Source organism: Mchenga conophoros, linkage group LG6, assembly GCF_057382185.1.
Source record: "Mchenga conophoros isolate Kocher_MC1m ecotype Shallow Benthic linkage group LG6, M_conophoros_male_GT1.1, whole genome shotgun sequence".
Lineage (NCBI taxonomy): Eukaryota > Metazoa > Chordata > Actinopteri > Cichliformes > Cichlidae > Mchenga > Mchenga conophoros.
In genome coordinates, this window is record NC_140531.1 from 24,070,729 (window position 1) to 24,090,192 (window position 19,464).

At 41.4% G+C, this 19,464-nt stretch overlaps 1 protein-coding gene and 1 non-coding gene across 4 annotated transcripts; one reads left to right on the forward strand and one right to left on the reverse strand.

Moving 5' to 3' along the window:
• Positions 1–826: 826 nt before the first annotated feature.
• fam114a1 (family with sequence similarity 114 member A1) lies at positions 827–16,285 on the reverse strand. Of its 3 annotated transcripts, none has more exons than XM_085276936.1 (13): positions 16,235–16,285; positions 13,428–13,754; positions 12,830–12,914; positions 11,442–11,674; positions 9,672–9,806; positions 9,347–9,499; positions 9,122–9,263; positions 7,395–7,480; positions 5,054–5,266; positions 4,733–4,872; positions 3,217–3,289; positions 2,671–2,724; positions 827–2,083 (listed from the first exon to the last, which is right to left on the reverse strand). In XM_085276936.1, exons 2-13 carry the CDS (start codon positions 13,746–13,748, stop codon positions 1,958–1,960), a joined length of 1,761 nt encoding a protein of 586 aa, XP_085133062.1. In that variant the 5' UTR covers positions 13,749–13,754; positions 16,235–16,285; the 3' UTR covers positions 827–1,957. The 3 variants fall into 3 exon arrangements, with proteins under 3 accessions (XP_085133062.1, XP_085133060.1, XP_085133061.1); XM_085276934.1 differs by having other exon boundaries at positions 9,083–9,263; XM_085276935.1 differs by having other exon boundaries at positions 9,083–9,263; positions 14,683–16,256.
• A 481-nt stretch (positions 16,286–16,766) lies between these two features.
• On the forward strand, positions 16,767–16,838 carry trnap-agg (transfer RNA proline (anticodon AGG)). The gene has a single exon. It is a non-coding gene; the product is annotated as a tRNA-Pro (tRNA).
• Positions 16,839–19,464: the final 2,626 nt, after the last annotated feature.

The window sequence follows — 19,464 nt, forward strand, 5'->3', positions numbered from 1 at the left end:
TAACTAACTCCAGATAGCAGCACCTGCAAGGCTCATGTCTTACTGTGAATTTGCTCTTTTTGCAGTCAGTCGTACTCAACCATCTGGAAAACATCTGTATTTGCAGCACATTTTCAGAATTATTAAACCCAATCGCTACTCTTTTACTTTTATGGCGTAAGAGGGAGACATGAAAAATATTTTAACTTATGGGTCATTCCACCTCATATCGCTCATCACATTTTTAGATCATTGTCTGCTCAACCACCTGTGTATTGCTTGAAAATCGAATGGTTTAAAACTTGGATGACTATAATCTAGCTGTGAAGTTTCAGCCTCGTGTATCAAATACTTTTTTGGACATGTTTTGTTTTTCTTTTCTGAGGCAATGTTTCAACATGAATATCTCAAAAATGTCCAAGATAAAAGCCTAAAACTTTCTCTGATCTTTCTTTCTCCGTAAGATAGAATCAGGGTCTGTAATTTGGAAACAATGCTTAAAAATGTCTGGGTGGATTGAGCAAACACAACAAGTTGCACACTAGAGACATTAGCTCATTATTTAATATGAAAGAACAAATTTCAGGAGCTTCCAGATGTAAGTCTTATTATAACGGAGAAAATTATCTTGTGAAGTATATGCATATTTGTTATTTTCAAGACCCACTGGATGAGTCTAATAATGATGTTTAATTTTGAAATATACAAAAATGCAACAAATACTGATTTTTTCTTGTACATACAAATAAATATTACAATGTTGTATCTTTAAATTTGAATGCAGACTGGAGCTGGTCGAGCAGATGGCCCACAATAATTTGAGATAAATTGACCCTTATACCAACAGTTTTGCAGAGTGAGGCAGTTTTAATGCATATTTATAACCAAAGAATCAGAAGTTACACTCCGTTTCAGCAAAGATTGCTGTGTGCGAGTTATACAATCCACATCTACCTATCGTGTTTCAATAACCTTTAAAGTGAGTGAACAATGAGTTAGCTCATTGTTTAGCAACAAACAGATGCACATGATGGAGTAATTCCGGCTAAAGAGCTCAATGTCCCCTTTAGGATTTAGCAAAAGCCAAAATCAGAGTTTAAAGAGTCAAAATTCACTAAATGAATGATAGTGTTTAAAAGGTGATACATAACACAAGTGTTCACTATTTACTTCCACAAAAAATGTCTCTAAAATCAGTTATTGCAGGTTTGAATTAATAAACCCCCCCAAAACAGACAGTTTTTGTTTTACTGGGGTAATTAAATGTTTTATTGTTATTTTGTTGCTGTATTTCACACTGTTTGGTTTTGGTGCAGCCAAACTAGCCGATTCCCTTCAAAAGGCTGTGGTTTCACTTTTAGCGTAGAGAGTGGTATCGCTCATCTAATTCAGTCCAACAACAAGACGCAAACAGAAATTAATTAACCGACATCACATTAGTAATGTTCACAACAAAAGATGGAAATAAAATATAAGGTAGTGTTGTTTCATATAATTTAACACAGAAAACAAAATAAGTATGATATTACTATATATAATCACTGACGCTGGTATTTTATCTTAACCTGCAATTAAACAGTCAACACAACAGACACTCTACTAGTGTTAGTCTATGTTTTTTCCTGTTGTGCAAAGAAAGCTCAATGTACAATAATATAGAGTTTGATCAGTACAATCAGTAATATTCTGTTTTTTGGTTTTGAGGCGTGGACGTCATTTTGGTTTCTTAAAGCAAAACATCAACGGCAAAACAGGCAAAGTAACATTCAGAGACACAACGTGGCACAAACACACAAACAAAACGTATGCGAGCTACCACTACGTGTGTCAGTTAAGCTGGTATCTTCCTGATGATATTCTCTGTGTTCTGTTACTATTTGGCACTTAGTGTAGATTAAAGCACTTGTTCTGGTGACTCTATTCTCTATACTTTACTGTACAACAATAGACACACTGGCAGGCAGTTGCACAGGCAGTGTTAATGCTGAATCTGTGCTGCGGCCTCTGTGGCGGGTCGGCAGTGTTGGCTCTGGATGTGGGAGATCTGCAGGATGGGCAGCAGCAGCTGAAATGCATTCTGGATGTAGTTGGTGCTGTTGGAGCCCTGCGGATAGGAAATCATAAGTAGATGTAGCATAGTGCTGAACAATATATATGCATATATACATATATGTATATAATTGAGAGTTTCAAAGACTGATGGCTTGGGGACAGAAACTGTTCTCTTGCTATTCTGCTCCAACAGCTGTAAATCCTCTAGCTAGACACCTGTAGTGAGAATAATCCATGATGGGGATGGATGGAATATAACAATGCTACATGTGCACAGTTTGTGTGCACAGCTCTGGATGTTTCTGGTCATCCAGAAATTCCTCGAGGCATTAAACAGGTGCTTTGCTCACAAGAAAACAATGCCTCCTGGCATCGCTGTCACAGAGATATAACAATAAAAATGAGGAAAGATTTGTTTCTAGAGATGCAATTTGTAAAAAAAAAATGCATTCTGAAAAATGTTGAACAAGTCTTTAAACGCTGTGTGGATCTCGTCTGAGTGCCTCTTAAAACTCAGTTCCCATTGCATTAGTGATGATGATCCTGATCATTTATCTGTCACTCATCATGAGACTGCTACATCATTAATTTTATCCATTTTTATTTTTATTCACGATGTTCAAAGTAAAAAAATCTCACCTCTAGCAGCACACTCTCTACCAGTGGGTTCAGCTCTTCTGCTTTCCTCTGGCCCTAAAAAAGAGAGGCAGTGACACTCGTGAGATCAATAAAAGATGATGGAGTAGCAGAAAAACACAAGTACAAAGACAAAGATCAAAAATTATTTTACTACTGTCAGCAGAGCCTATGAAAAAACCCCCAAACAAACAAAAGAAACAGTGACTTGATCCAACAAACAAATACTCACACATCAGCTGTCTGATATATCTCCTGCTACATCTAAAAAGCTCTGCTGTCACTGAGTCACGTTGTTGTAGTGGGTGAAATGTTTTATTACAATGAATACGACCACTGTATTTATTATGAGTCAGCTCTACAGAGACTGCTCTGTTGGCATAAATACTCATTAGAGCACCCCGTGTGTATTCATACAACTTAAAATAGGCCCCAACTGAACTAAAGTTAAACCCCGATGGATACTTTTTGACAATAGCAAACATTATTAGAATAGTCACAATCATCCCTAATGTTCACACACCCACATGCACACACACTCTCACCTACCCCAACATCGAGCAGCGTATCAGAGAACTTCTTGGCCAAACACTCCACCTCCTTACACATGGCACATGTCAACCTGCAATAAGAAGAGTGGATTTGAGCATGCATCACTCCTTGGAGTAGTGATACTATCTCTTCCTTGACCTCTCTCTACCTCACAGATACACACACACAGACATGCAGACACACATTATGTGCAAATGGATTATTTCTTCACATTTAGTTTTTGCTAGCTCTTTAATTGTAGACCTAATGCCATACACACCTAACTGTTCTTATTTTAGTGCCCCTCAATCCCCTTTTCTCTCTGTCCTCCTCTCTCCTTGGTACCAGGGGGATTCACCCAAATGATCCTGGTAAAACAGATCCTTATCAAAGCCTTCCCCAAGCTGCAGTATCTGCCCTAGCACAGGGCCGAAAAAAAGGAAAATCAGACCCTCTAACTGGACCGACTTTATCTTTGATAACAGCACGTTTTTCATAAGCTTATGCACACGTGAACTGTGCAACATTTATTTTGATCATTTTTGACCAACATCTTGTGTTGATGATGAGCATGTTGGATTGTTACGGCAAGTTATCTCCAGCACATCCCAGTGGGGTTAATGTCTGGAGTCTGTTGCGTCTAATCCACGTGAAAATGACGTCTCCTATTCCCTGAACTCCCTGAACCACTCTTTTACAATTTGAGCCTGATGAATCCAACCCAACCACATTGGAAGAAAACATTTACTAAAGGAAAAACCTGGTCATTCAGTATTTTCAGGTAGTAAGCTGACCTCAATTTCTGAACCAATCCCAGATCGTAACACTGCCCCCACAGGCTTGTACAGCAGAAACCTGACACAATGAATACATCACTTCACCCGCCTCTCTTCTTGCCCTGATGCACCCATCACTCTGGAACAGAGTAAATCTGAACTCATTAGACCACATGACCCTTTTTTCATTTACTCCAATCTTTATGCTCCCGAATATACTGAAGCCCTTTTCCTGATTAGCCTCACTGATAAGTGGCTTTCTTAAGGCTACACAGCTGTTTAGTCCCAATCACTTGAGCTGTTCTCGCACTGTGTGTGTGGAAAGGCTCTTACATGTTGATTTTTTATCATTTCATTCCAATTTTAGCAGTTCCAACAATCTCCTTAGTTGTTTTCTTTGCTTGACACAGTCCAATAATTTCAGTGAAACGCAGTAACAGCTGACACGGTTGTCTAAGAAATGATAAGCTCTTATGTATTTGCCTAGTTAAATCCAGGTGGTGACTTGTCTTTTGGCCAGGCAGTGTATGCGACTGTTTCAGTCTTCTTTGCTTGTGAACCTAACCTCAACAATCACAAATGCCAAATCCCAAACATTTCCATTATTTCCCTTAGCAAAGACATAACAACAGCTTATATTGATCTCCTGGAGGCTTACCCTAACCCGTACCATAACCTTGAACCTGTCAAGGGGATACCCACAGAAGGAAGTTCCCACAATGTAAGTGTGTAATACAAGTACACATTCACACACATACCTGGTGAGGACGTGTGCCTGGTCTCTGGCTGGTTTCTCTTGCTCCTGGCCGTGGAGGATGAGCTCCGCCACCTTGTGGAGCTGCTCGATGCTGCGAGCCGTCACTTCTGCCAGACTGCTGACCGATGACAGGTAGATGGCCTGATGAGAGGAAGGTGAGTGTATACACACACACACACACACACACACACACACACACACACACACACACACACACACAGAATAAGTGATTCAAATCAAATAAGGCAGTGACAGCAGGAAGAAAAGGTGACGGAATTTAAACTTGAAAGCAGAAGTCATAACAGTGCAGATGAGACGTCACCTCTACAGATATGGGGTCGCTCTCCTTTGCCTCTTCTCCTCCCTTCATCTCCTCCTCCTCGCCCTTCTTCTCCCCCAGCTCTTCTCCGTCTTTCTTCTTCTCTTCCTTTTTGTTCTCCTCTCCTCCTGGCTGGTCCTGCGTTTCCCTGCCAACTGTCTCTGTAGTGACAGGTTGTTCCACCTTGCTCACCCAATCATGGGCCCTCATTCGAGCCTGGAGATGCATAAGATAGAACTTTATTAATCCCTTGGGTGGGTTCCTCTGGGAAATTCGATTTCCAAAAAAGCACAGCACCGACAGAAGTTACAGAGTTATACACACACACATATATATAAATACAGAGACAATATAAATAAAATATACGAAGGGGATAAATAGAATAAATAGGAATAAAAATAAAAATACAAGTGAATTGCACATTTCAAGTATTGAGTCTATTGCACCGTTGACTATTTACAAAAGTATTGCACAAAAGGTATTGCACAGTGAGGTGAAGAGGCACTACAGCTTAGTTGTTCCCTCCTTTGTCCTCCTGTTTCCCCTCCCTCTCCCCTCCAGAGAGGAGTTAAACAGTCTGATGGCGTGTGGGACAAAGGAGTTTTTAAGTCTGTTAGTTCTTGTCTTTGGGAGAAGCAACCTGTCACTGAACAGACTCTTCTGGTTGTTAATGGCCGTGTGCAGAGGATGCCTGGCATTGTCCATAATGTCCATCAGTTTCTTTAATGTCCTTTTCTCTGCCACTGTCACCAGAGTGTCCAGCTTCATGCCGACCACAGAGCTAGCCCTCCTGATCAGTTTCTCCAGCCTGGATGAGTCCTTCTTTGCTGTGCTGCTCCCCCAGCACACCACAGCATAGAAAAGTACTCCAGCAACCACCGACTGGTAAAACATCCTCAGGAGCTTCCTGCAGATGTTAAAAGACCTCAGCCTCCTGAGGAAGCATAATTACCACTCATCAGGTCTGCATGAAGACACATTCCCACCCTGATCCTGATGTATGCTAATTAGATGCATATACATGGATATATGCTAATATTGGTTTTTATATATGTGAATGTGATTACGCAGGATGGCTTTAGGGGCTGATAACTTTTAAATTAGCTTTGCAGCAGGATGCAGAGTTACTATGTTGAGTGTAGATACAAAGATGTGTATTTTTGTAGCTTTGTGGACCGTTTTCTCAGAGCAAATAGGAAGAATGATTGGTGGTTGTTAGAATATTCCTGGTACTAAACTACACTATGGAATTTGAAATGCATGATTTCAACACAATTTCATAATAAAACGAGGTATAAACTAATACTCATAACACAGCTTTATAGAAGAAAAATCAAAGATTTTCTTTCCAAATCAGAATCATATCACTATGTGAAGGAAACTATCTGTGCATTACACCTACAGGAGTGTTTATGACACCCCAGAAAAAAGACAACAACCCTTCTCCATCAAACTTTAGAGCAGGCACGATTCGGTCAGGCAGGTGGTGTTCATGTGGCACTCGCCAAAGCCAGATTGATGATGTATTGCTTGCGTGCTGCTTCTCAGCCACAGAAACCCGAGTCATGAAGCACCGGGCGCAGTTTTTGTGCTGATGTCGAAACCCTGCAGTTACTCAGTCAGCAGAGCACTATGTGCCTCAGCACTCGGCAATCCTGTGCTGTAACGTTACGTGACTTGCGGTGATTCCTAAATGCTTCTGCTTTGCAGTAATACCACTTACAGTTGACTTGTTGCAACAGCTGAATCAGAGTTGCAACACTGGCATTTCTCTATCACAGTGCCACCTTCAAATTCACAAATGTTTGTAAAGGCAGGCTGCCTTTATATACCTGTGGCCACGAGACTGAAAACACCTGGATTCATAAATGATGTGGCTCAATACCTTTGTCCATATAATGCAGAATGATATGACATTCAGAGCACAGACAAGTATACTGGCTACTTCCTAGACTTCTGTACAATCAGACCTCTTTTTGAAACCAGAGGAGTCGCCTCCTTCTGGACATTAGAGGAAATACAGGTTTTAGGCAATTCAACACCAGCTTCGCTTTTCAGCCACACAACTAAGGTCTGTATTTTATACACAGTCTGTGATTTAAAGGCTCGTCACAGACAATGTACCAGAAGGCAAAAAGGCGCTTCACCCACTGATGGTGCTGATGTAAAGTAGTAAGTGTCAGTAACTTAACAACCGGTGTTGCCAATAAAAAAATATAAAAGATTGTATTTATTATTAAACTGTACAATTTACAGAAAAGACAGTTAATTTAAAATTGATAGCAAAATGCAGGATGGATGGATGGATGGATGAAAACTACTGGCATCTGTGTGAGTGAGTCACCTTGTTGAGTTTGTCCGGCGTGGCGGCAACATGAAGTTCAAAGAGCAGCTCGGTGAGAACACTCACAAACTCCTCGCCATCAGCAGCTGATAAAAATGCACAAAAGGCATGCACCACCTCGTGTCAGTTTACTTAAATACACAAAGCACGTGTTAAAGTGTGATGCTACACGCATTTACACCACATGTCAGGAATCAGTCGATTTACTCCATGCTGAGATCACGAAGCGTATATTGTTGTTGTCATGCCAACGTAATTCAAACTCCTGTGTATAAATTACAGCTGGAATTGTAAAACATGCAGATTCGGCGCCTGGATCTTATGGATTGTTTCTGTTGGCTTTTCTTGAGTCTGCAAATGTGTCGGTGGCCCCTGAACACCAAACGCCGGATCAGGCATCCTGTTCAACCCTCCGAGCAAAAGGGCGCCTGCCTGCTTTGAGCTGTGCACCTCCATGACATCCCCTGAAGGTGCCCCTCACAAACCCTTTAAAATGTAAAGTGGTGAGATGTGACGAGACCAAAACTTGCCATCACACTGACACAGTTTCACTCCAGTAGAACATTTTCTACTTCTTTAGCAGATTAGGAACAGTCACCGTCATCGCTGATTCCCGTAAGGATCTAAGGTTTTCAGGGCTTTTAGGAAGAGGAAATATAATTTGGGTAAGTTCTAGGATGCAGAGCATATAAGATTATTTGACATGAAGCAGATGTTTAAGTGAAAATTTGGATTCTTGAACTCTAATTACGACATAATATAACAGATTGATGTGACTTGTCAGAGTCATAAGAGAGTGAATAAAACAAAAATGTCAGGTCAGATAATAAGACGTTTGGGATCAAAAGGGTGGCTGATCATAACCCTAGGTAGACCTACTTGTCAGGTTAGGTTACCTGTACCAGTGACCAGTGACGATACTAATGCAATATTATTAGAGGCTGAACTGGGTCAGAACAAGAGAGTTCAGGCAAAGGAATGCTATTTTTTAGTTTATGAGGAAAAGGTCCAGATTTTCTTAATTTTTTTTTTTTCGTGGAGTTTAGATGACCTCCATATAAACAAAGAAAAGAACATATTTTTGTGTGCTGACAGAGCCTGACTCAAGGATGACAACGCAGTTAATCTGGTCACGTTTTCACTGAAGCCATGCAGTGTCTTTCATCTCGTTATAAGATGCTAAAAGATCATCCTGTATCAGTAACAGGAGAAGGAGGGGTACTCAGGCCATTTTCCATAAGTTTGTTGCCTCATAAGAAACAAAGGAAAAGTCATTGCCTCACTTTTTTCCTGCAATGTTGCTGAAACTGGAGAAGGCTGTGTAAACGGCTTTAAACAGCAACCAAATACCACAGGATTAGTCTTTGTGTCTGAAATTGATGGAGCACGCTTTTAAAAAGCACTCTTTGAATCTGCACAAACTAACTTTCTGCACAACTGCACAAACTTTGAAAAGATTAAAACTAAAATAAGTGAGCTAAAGCTCCCTGAGGAACAACAGCAGGCTGCCCACAGCCAGCATCAGAGATAAGCGCAGTCATGAGTGTGTTCAACAACAAACCCTGTTTTTAACAGTTTGGGTTATCATTTCCCATCCAGGTGCCTGTCAAAGGCCACCTGATCCTGGGTCAGCGCTAAGGGACCACCTCCACCTACAGCAGGTCTAGCAGTCGATCTGGGTCACTCACATAAGGGGGTAGAACAGTGTAATTGGGAACTAAGATCACCGTTATCCTTCGTCTGTCCTCCTCCTTCTGTCTCCACATCCTCCTCTTCCTCTTGCTTGATGAAAATCTCCTTGATGTAAATCAGCTCCTTCTTCACCTCCTCCTGCTCCTCTTCGGTCAGGGAGGAGAGGAAGGCTTGAACCTAAAATCACAGCTGCAGGTAAACTGCTTGAAACAGGCAGTGTTTCTGAAGCGCTTTCTGTATTCCCGACACTCGCGCCTTACCTTTGCTTCACTCTCATTGGACAGAATCTCCAGGGCCTCCAGGTGTGACAAGCCCTGGTAGTCATCAAAAAGAATACCGTAGTGAGCTGTGGGAGCACTGATAGGCTGGTTACTCAGACGGGCCCGCTCCTTCTCCTTGGCTTCCTTCAACATCTGAAAAAAGAAAAAAAAAAAAAAATCAGAAAAAACAGAGCCACCAATTTAAAGCAATTACACCTACACACACACACACACACACACACACACACACACACACACACACGACACACCAGTTTCAGATTCATTTCTTATCTGACAAGATGAGATGAGATGGTCAGTTGCATGCCTGACTAAGTGACGCGGTCTTTTGCATCAGAGTTTTGGTCTTTTTAAAACCCGGGTCACTCTCTGCAAGAACAGTCATGGTCTTCTTTCCAATGAACTCCAAGGCATCCAAGCCTCCACTGATCACTGACTTACCCTGAGAGACACAGAGAGACAGATGCAGAGCGAGGAAGGGTGGGAGGGGAAAGGCAGTTCAGCAAACTACAGTAGCCTGTTAAAGAAAACAATAAAAAAACAAAAACAAAATAGGATTGACCAACAAAATTGTAAATTTAGATTGCACACTTTTATAAAATGTTGTAATTTAAATAATATCATACTGAAAGTTTGCATACTGAAAACTAAATGAATTCAGTTAAAAAAATATGAGCTTGCTCTTGGTTTATTGAGGTCCATGAGCGCCAAAATGAATGAAATAAATACATTGTTAACTAATTAAATGTGTCATTAATCAATTAACCCTTTAAATCTCAGTCAGTTCAGTCAGGAACAAAGAGGGAAAAAATAAAGTGAATGTTTTTGCAAAATATTTAAGTAGGATTGTAATTTTAAAACTGCAGCCTTCTGCCAAAAATCAAGAGATCATTGCTTACAATCCATAACAGCTCACAACTGCTTCCAGTCTGATTTTCAAAGCACAGATGATGTCTTTAACTTTAACTGCGCTCCTTCACACAGCAGGAAATCGAGAGGCAGAGCATGTGTTAATGAGAAATATTTCAGCTTACTAAAACTGTGAATTAGGAGGTACTTAATATGTAACACAAATAAATAAATCGTTGACAGCACTGAAGGGGCTCGACTTTTCTATCGACCATGGCTTGCCATCGAACACAGATTGAGGAATGCCGCAGGGAAGGAGAGGAGAGGAGCTGGCAGCGACGTCCAGAGGAGGATCAGTAAATCAAGGACTGTCTTCTGCAGCGTGGACGCTGTCTGAAGTCATCACAGTCAAGCACTCTCACCAATCTGAGGCTATAATAGAGCTGTGCTGTGTCTGCTGTAACTCTATAGGCTAAATTAGTTAAAGGGTTAACTAATTAAATAGGTTAAGCTCTGTAGAGTTCATTCTTTTTAAAATCTCACTTATATTTTGAGACATCTTATTAAACAGTTTATTTTGGATTAACCTGATTTTGTAGATTAAATAAGCCCCACTTTCAGAGTACTTACTTCTATTTGCATCTACTTGTCTGCTAATACTGTAGCATTCAGGGTTAATAGGGAAGCTTTTCAATTATGTTTGCAGTTCAGCAGCAGTTTTATATGCTTATACGTTAGGAGCAAAACTGTGACACCACTAGTGCATTATACTGATCACTGACTTATCCTGAGAGAGACAGAGAGAACCTGAAATCTAAATATTTAAAAATTTTGCCAGGAGGAAGGAGAATGACTGAGGGCGACCATAAAAAACTCTCACTAAGTCTAAAAGTCTCAGGAGACTGCTGTGGATCTGATTAAACTGAACGACCTCCAAACATTCGGTAAAGCACATCATCAGAAACAAGCACAACTCCATCACACAGACAGCTCTGCTGTGGACACCAAAGTGCAAAAGAGAGCGCCCTAAGACCACACGGCAGCAGACTGTCGAGGCGGCATTATGGGCACTAAGAAAACGAGACGACTCTTCATATCTGAGTACATGACTGCCTGGTGAAATGTATGATTTAATCGCCACTAACACTCTTTCATGACATGGTTTGGAAGCTTCATCAGATGGATACCTTTTGTGTGTCTCTCTGTGCGTGTATGTGTGTTCACTCACAGTGTTTTGTACGGCATGTGTGATTGTAGAGAAAACGCCCCTGCTAGAAGCTGTGGCTGCAGTAGGAGAAGACGACTCCCCGGAGTTGGACAGGTCAATCTCTCTGCTTTCGATTCCTCCTTCTGTCTTCTCCTCCACTCCCTCCTCCTCTTCCTGTGCCTCCTCTCCAACTGAGGTTCTGTGGAGACGAAGTGCCTCTCCTGCCTTCACCTTTACTGAGGTCAGGCTTTGACCTGCACACAGAAAGCAGCAAATTAAAGACTCACATACATGAGGAGAAGTAGACATTGATGGTCTATTTCTCCTGCTTGCCAGCGACATTTCTCATTACATATATAAAAACACATGGTCCTATAATAATCCTGGCTGAAATCTATGAGCCAATTTTGAAACCGCAAGAATGATGGCAGAAGTAAGACAAGCGATAAAATGTTTCTTCACTTGCTTATGGAAGGACTCTGTGCTTGTCTGTTACTATCACCTTGCTATCAGGTCCCTGCTACTGCAGAAATACCGTACCAGCGATTTCTGAATCGCTACACATGAGCAAATACACATATAGATATTGTTAAAGTGTTTATGTGATGACAGTGTGTATTTTCAAATTGTGCATCTTGGAAAACATTGCTGCACCACAAATCGTGTACAGATTTGGGTGCAACAATGTTTGGGTCCTTTCATAGTTATGGTGTATTTGACATTCCTGTGTTGGTGTTTGTGCATCGTCATTTGTGCAACTGACCAGTCATGTTGCTGTGATGTCACAGCTGTGCAATGGAGGGGAAAAAGAAAACAAATAGCTCTGTTTTTATAAAACACCCTCCTGGAATAAATAGTAAGCACTGCAAGTGCTTTCTTTATTAATTTATACAATATAATAAATTTACTATGGAGTTAGGTTTTTGTTAGCCAAATTTAACTCATGTTAGTTCGCTAGTAATAGCTTTCAATAGCATTAGCTACCTTCTCAGTTAATGCTAACTGTATGCTCACACAACATCACTGGTCAGTTTCAATGTTGACCCTGAACCAAAATTATTATGGTGACGCAAGAACAACATCAACATGGGGATATCAGATTGTGCCACAGTTATGCACAACTGGCCAATCACAGGGTGAAATGTAATTCAGTTCAATTCTATTCTATTCATACAGCACCAAATCACAAGGCCACAATGTGCTTAATATTGTAAGATAAAGACCCAACAATAATACGGAGAAACAATCAGATGACCCTATGGGCAAGCACTTTGGCGACAGTGGAAAGGAAAAGCTCCCCTTTAACAGGACGAAACCTCTGGCAGAACCAGCTCAGGGAGGGACTGGTGGTGAGTGAAATGGGTGTAAATGTGAAGAAAAGAATTGGATGAGAAAAACCTGGGACATACCCACTGTGGAGGTGGCAGTGGTCAGAAGAGATTTTCCCCATGAACTCCAAGCTCCCCAACCTTTTTCTTTGTCCAGGAGGGACTTCTGTGCGCAAATATCCATCATAGGAAAGGAATAAAACTGTTAACCGTTTGGTCTATAATATGTGTGAAAGTACAAAACAAATGACAATCACAAATCTCTAAATACATATCATAATTGCTTGTTTATTATTAAATATTTCAAAATGTCAATATGAAGCTGTATTATACATAGAAAGGCTGGATCTTAGCTTTAAGGAAATTCATGTATCATGAAAACAGAAACTAGCAGTTTTCATCAATCAAATTAACTAACGAGAAGTTAATAGGCTTTGGCTTTGTCAAGCTAAAAGACAGTGTAACACCTTCAGTGTCACTTATTTAAAGATTTCAGTGATTATATGTACATATTTGAGCCTGTATATACAATTTCCTGAATAAAAATCCTAAATATATTCAAAATTCTTGTTTCTTTGAAGTTATTTTATAACTGTGTGCAAGTGTATCTATGAGACATTTTCCTCTCAGTGCTTTGTGTCAAGGAAACATAAATCAAACTTCAGCTTGTGAAACAAACCTCCACATCTTCCTCTGCAGCCTCTGTGTCTGGCTCCAGGCTCACTGGTTGGTCACATTCAGTCATCTGACTCTCTGCAGGAGACTCTGGTTGGTCAGCCTGACCCTCTAATGTCTCAGAGGTGGTGGTGTTCTCTGTGGTCGACTGCTCTTTGGACTGATCAAAACTCTCAGGGGAGAAAAGAGGCTGCAGTGGATCTGCTGGGGGTGTACCGGCTGCTGGTACATCCTGACCGAGGCTGGGAACAGGGTCGGGGGGCTGAACAGGTGGAGGGGTGGGGTCTGTGGAGGGGTCAGCATCAGAGGAGGCAGCCTGAGACATGATGATCTGCAAAAAGTTGGATTTTTAGTGGAAAACTGCTCATCTGTGTCTTTCGTATAAATGCACTTTCCCTAAAACAAAAACACTGTTTATACAAATCTAAGCATAAAGTGGAAACACTCAGTTCTTACATGTTTTATCATGTGTGAAACTCTTGAGGCCTGGCACATTCACACAGCGTTTAATTATTAGTGTGAATTAGACTTTTCATTGGGATTAACTTTAGTGACACTAAACAATGTTCCTCAAATTATGAAGTACTAAGAGTACCAACTGTGTAAACTGTTCCGTGCCAAAGAGGATTGAGGAAAAAGTCAATCAAGCTGTGTCTGTATCCCACACATACGTCATAAGAGGTGTGATTGGGCTAAAAACATCTGGCTTTAAGGACTGGGAGCTTTTTTCTGCAGCTCACTGTACTTGCAATTGAACATGTTGTAAGGGACTTTTGTTGATAATATATAATGTATTAAATAACAATTAAAAAACTGGGGTATATAGAGACTCCTGGACCATTTAAAGCAGGGGTGTCAAACATAAAGCCCGGGGTCCACAATTGGCCCGGTGAAGTCTCGAATCCGGTCCCCTGGACAGCTTTAGAAAGGGATGCATAGATTTTGAACTTTTGACTGTATTTTCATAAGTTTCACAGATTTTCCTATTGATAAAGACCAACCACCTTCATTGCTGCAATTTTACACAGGTATTATTAATTTCTCTGGTCCCAGCCACTTAAGATCAAAATGGGCTTTATGTGGCCCATGTAAAAGGAGTTTGACATTCCTGGTTTAAAGTGATGTAGAATAAGTATTTTTTTTTAAATATATAAATAAAAATGAAAATCATAAAAAATGACAACTTGGATTTCTACCCCATCCATCCCTCTCAGTCACATGCAGCAGTCCCTGAAGACACACCCAGACCCCCTTCTTACCGGTCACCTGCTCCTTACCCAGCTCAGCCCAGGCCAGGTGAGAGATGTAATCTCAGGAATGCCTGTCTTGGGTCTGCACTGGTGCCTCAGATTTGGCTTGGGAATTAGTGATTGACACCATTATTTAACACACACCATTTTCAGTGCATGGGAGATCCACGTTTAGCCACTGTGGCATCAACAACCAAAGGGACTCCACTTGAGTGGGTATCTCTTTTATCTCACCCTGGTTTTTACTTAAGGTGCAGTACCATTTATTCTTATTTTTGTTTTCTTTTTAGCCCTTTATTATTTATTTAACTTATTTATTTCCATATCTTAAAGTTGCAGTTTGTCTTTGTATTTTCTCTTTGAAGCATTCTAGGGTGCAGGTGTGCATTAAATAATCTGTAAATAAAGAGTCGAGTTTCTATCTTATTCTAAACTGTTGCAGCAACGAACAATTATCCCGATTCTCTAATAAACACGATGGATACTATTTATTTTATTTGGCCTGGAATTAGAGACATTTTCTCGCTATGCTCTCCTTTTTTTCCTCTTCTCGTTCCCTTCAACCTCCCACCATATGGTAGCAGATAGCTGTCCCTCAATGAAGCTAGATTTGTTGGTCGCTTCCTATTAAAAAAGAGTTTTTCCTTCCCGCCATTGCCAAGTGTCGTAAATAAGTGAGTGAGGTTTTAAATGTGATTTTTTTTTTCATTAAAGCTGCAGTAGAAAGTGCCGTGAGGGGAATTGTTGCTGTGAACAACTAAATAAAACTGGACTCAACTGAAATAATTTTGACAACACAGAATTTTATATGTGCTATAATTAAAGCGACAGTACTGCTGGTCATTTCATGTCCGATGTTGCCATCTTGTGTTCAGTTGCTGTACTCAGATGCATATGACTATCACTCAGTGATTTTATTACTGTTAAAAGGAGTTTTCTGCCAGAAAAAGGTCCTTGTGCAGAACGTTTTTTGGTTTTTTTTGTTTTTTAAATCAGAAGAGCTGGTGTGGTTAAAAATAATAATTAATATATATATATAAAACTTCACAAAATAGAAAAATATGTTTTCACCCACACACAAAAAAAATGCTTTAAACAGATACTGGAAACCACGGTCTCATAATTCTCATTTTGCATTTTGAGCAGTAACAATAATCTTGCACTTTTGACATAAATTATATAAACATCTTTTCCTCTGACTCATATAGAGCGTGACAGCGTGACAAATAATAATTCCCTAATGCTAACACCTAAGTAAGGATGTATTAAAGACTGCCCTGCCTTTTTAGTGCGATTTATAGCATTAATGCAACGTGACAGCATAGGCAACGCTGTATAAGAGACAGGCAACAAAGAGCACTGTTATGCTCTACTTTCACGCTAACATGAATGGATGTTTCTCACTTCCTAAACACATACAAACACACAAAAACAAAGCGATGCAGCAAATTTATGAAAGACTAATCTCAAGTTGAACTGCAGTTCTTTGCTTGTATAGTCAAAGGAAAATTATAAAGCTGGGAGACAGTTTTGTTTTTATGAAAGTGACAGTGCAGCTCACCCGTTTGGTGCCAGCCAGCGGCTCTTCCGCCCCGCCACGTCGGCAGGACGGTGGTCTGTGACTGCGCCAAAGAGTAACAGCTGACAAGAGAGTTCTCTGCCTCGGGAGCGGCTCTGATGAGCTAAGCTAACACAACTTCACAGACGGGCAAAAAACTACAGCGCACACAAAAACAAACTGTACGTGTGTGTGTGTTTTTCCTCCAATAATTAGAAAACGGCACCACAGTTTCAATATAGCATTCTGTTTCAGAATGCGACCGCTGAATAAGTTAGGCCAGTCATAAAATAAACGACGCCAGTCAAAATAGCAGCGAAGTTGCATCTATGTAGGAGTGAATCATTTCAGTTCTTCTGGCTCTTTAGAGGAGCAACACCTCTATTCTGAAGCTCGGTGAAACGAGAGTCCGCACAACAGCTGCTGTTACACGCAAAACCCCACAAAAACAAATAAAACAAAACAGACTAAAATGAGTACAACTAGTGATGACGAGTACGATTTATATACATATTAATCTGCTTGCTTGCTCAGCGGCTCGTTGGTCTAGGGGTATGATTCTCGCTTAGGGTGCGAGAGGTCCCGGGTTCAAATCCCGGACGAGCCCTCGCTTTTTCTTACGTTTATATCATCTCTAATATGCACAACACAGAAAATCCAAAGTAAAGGGCTATTGCACGTAATGAGTATGCAGCTGTATTTTTTTTGTCCCTCAATGTTGCATTCTTATAGTAGTAACAGTATTGCTGCAAGGCAGTGTAACATTTTAACATTTCTAACTTTGAAATAAACTACTGGGGGTGTAATAAATCACAGGTTTGGTATTTAGTAAACAAAGAACAAATATGTTTTATTTGAATTCAACTACTCCACCTCTCTCACTAAGAAAATCTAGTGACATTAAAAGTCATGTTACAGTCTTTTAACACTCTTGTGTTCTCCTTATCCCAAAAATAATCATCACTAAGCTGATGATAACCATTATTTCACTGCTGTTCTGTCTGGTTATCATCAGTAGGGATCAAGCATTCATAAACTGGCACACCTCTTTTGATCCACACCTGACAACTGTAACAACTGTAAGTGCTGTCACTTCATTTTCTTTGTGGGAGTTCCCTGAACAGAGAGATTAAATTGCACTTGACTGTAAAAACGTCCTTTCATGCTTTCTTCAGGTGCAAGGGGTGAGTGCTAGACTAAACATGCTGTGCAGTCACACATAAAGAATCCAAAAAGCTTAGAGTGAAGTCTCTGAAAATGGATGTTTTTATTTAAAAAAATTAAATCTGCTCAAATCTCTAATGCTCCATAACTACTTCATGATCCATCCATCCATCCATCTTCATCCGCTTTGTCCGGGGCCGGGTCGCGGGGGCAGCAGCCTAAGCAAAGAGGCCCAGACCTCCCTCTCCCCAGCCACCTCCTCCAGCTTATCCGGGGGAATACCAAGGCGTTCCCAGGCCAGCCGAGAGATATAATCTCTCCAGCGTGTCCTGGGTCTGCGCCGGGGCCTCCTCCTCCTGGAACACCTCACCCAGGAGGCGCCCAGGAGGCATCCTTGTCAGATGCCCGAACCACCTCAGCTGGCTCCTTTCGATGTGGAGCAGCAGCTGCTCTACTCTGAGCCCCTCCCGGATGGCCGAACTTCTCACCCTATCTCTAAGGGAGAGGCCAGCCACCCTTCGGAGGAAGCTCATTTCTGCCGCTTGTATTCGCGATCTCGTTCTTTCGGTCACTACCCACAGCTCGTGGCCATAGGTGAGGGTAGGGACGTAGATCGACCGGTAAATTGAGAGCTTCGCTTTTACACTCAGCTCCCTCTTCACCACGACGGACCGGTGCAGCGTCCGCATTACTGCAGCCGCAGCCCCAATCCGTCTGTCGATCTCCGGCTCCCTTCTCCCATCACTCGCGAACAAGACCCCGAGATACTTGAACTCCTCCACTTGGGGCAGGAACTCATCCCCGACCCGGAGTGGGCACTCCACCCTTTTCCGGCTGAGAACCATGGCCTCAGATTTGGAGGTGCTGATCCTCATTCCCGCTGCTTCACACTCGGCTGCGAACCGTTCCAGTGCGAGCTGGAGGCCCTCACCCGATGAAGCCAACAGAACCACATCATCTGCAAAAATCAGAGATGAGATTCTGAGGCCACCAAAGCGAAAGCCCTCCGCCACTTGGCTGCGCCTAGAAATCCTGTCCATAAAAATTATGAACAGAACCGGAGACAAAGGGCAGCCCTGGCGGAGCCCATCACCCACCAGGAACGAGTCCGACTTATTGCCGGCAATACTTCATGATGCAAATGAGTAAAGATTTTACACCATAAGCTTTTTGTGTGGTTTGCGGCATTTTTGTAGGAACTACCTTCTGCAAACCACACATCACAGCAGATCTCAATACTATCTTGTAATTTCTTCCTTTTGCTCTTACGCTACCCTCATACACATATCACCCTCGACCCTCATTTCCACCCACTTTGTCTTGTCTTTACCTATACTGTCCAAGTATTTAAGCTCATCCACTTTCACCTTTCCATCTGTCTCCCTCTCATTCACACACATGCATTTTGCCTTACTTCTACTGACTTTTATGCCTTCACCATCATAGTCCGCATCTATCAACCTGTCCATCACCACTGCAAACAAGAAGCTCAGAACTGATCCCTGATGTAATCCCACCTTCAGCTTGAACCCATCTGTCAATGCACCTCACCACTGTCTCGCTAGCCTCATACATGTTCTCAGCCATGCTCATACTTCTCTGCTACTGCGGACTTCCTCATGTAGCACTACAATTCCTCTCTCAGTACTACTATCATATGCTTTCTCTAGATCGACAAACACACAGTCCAGCTCCTTCTGATCTTTCTGTGCTTCTCTATCATCACTCTCAAAGCAAAGCTAACATCCGTTGCGCTCTTTCGCACTATTAAGCTGCACTGCTGCTCACTGATCATCACCCCAGATCATACCTGTCTTTACTACACCACCTTATTCTTGAAAAATCAGTTCACTTCTCCATTCCCCAGGAATTCTCTCATACTCCAAGAATGTTTTAAACAATCTAGTTGAAGTCCCTCTCTCCTAGACATCTGCACCATTTATTCCTGCCTGTGGCTATCTCACTGTACAATCCCTCCATGTAAAACAAATGTACACACTGGGCAACAGCACCTTAATATCAACCATATTATATATTTATGTAATTTGTGTTATATGGTGGAATTTTTA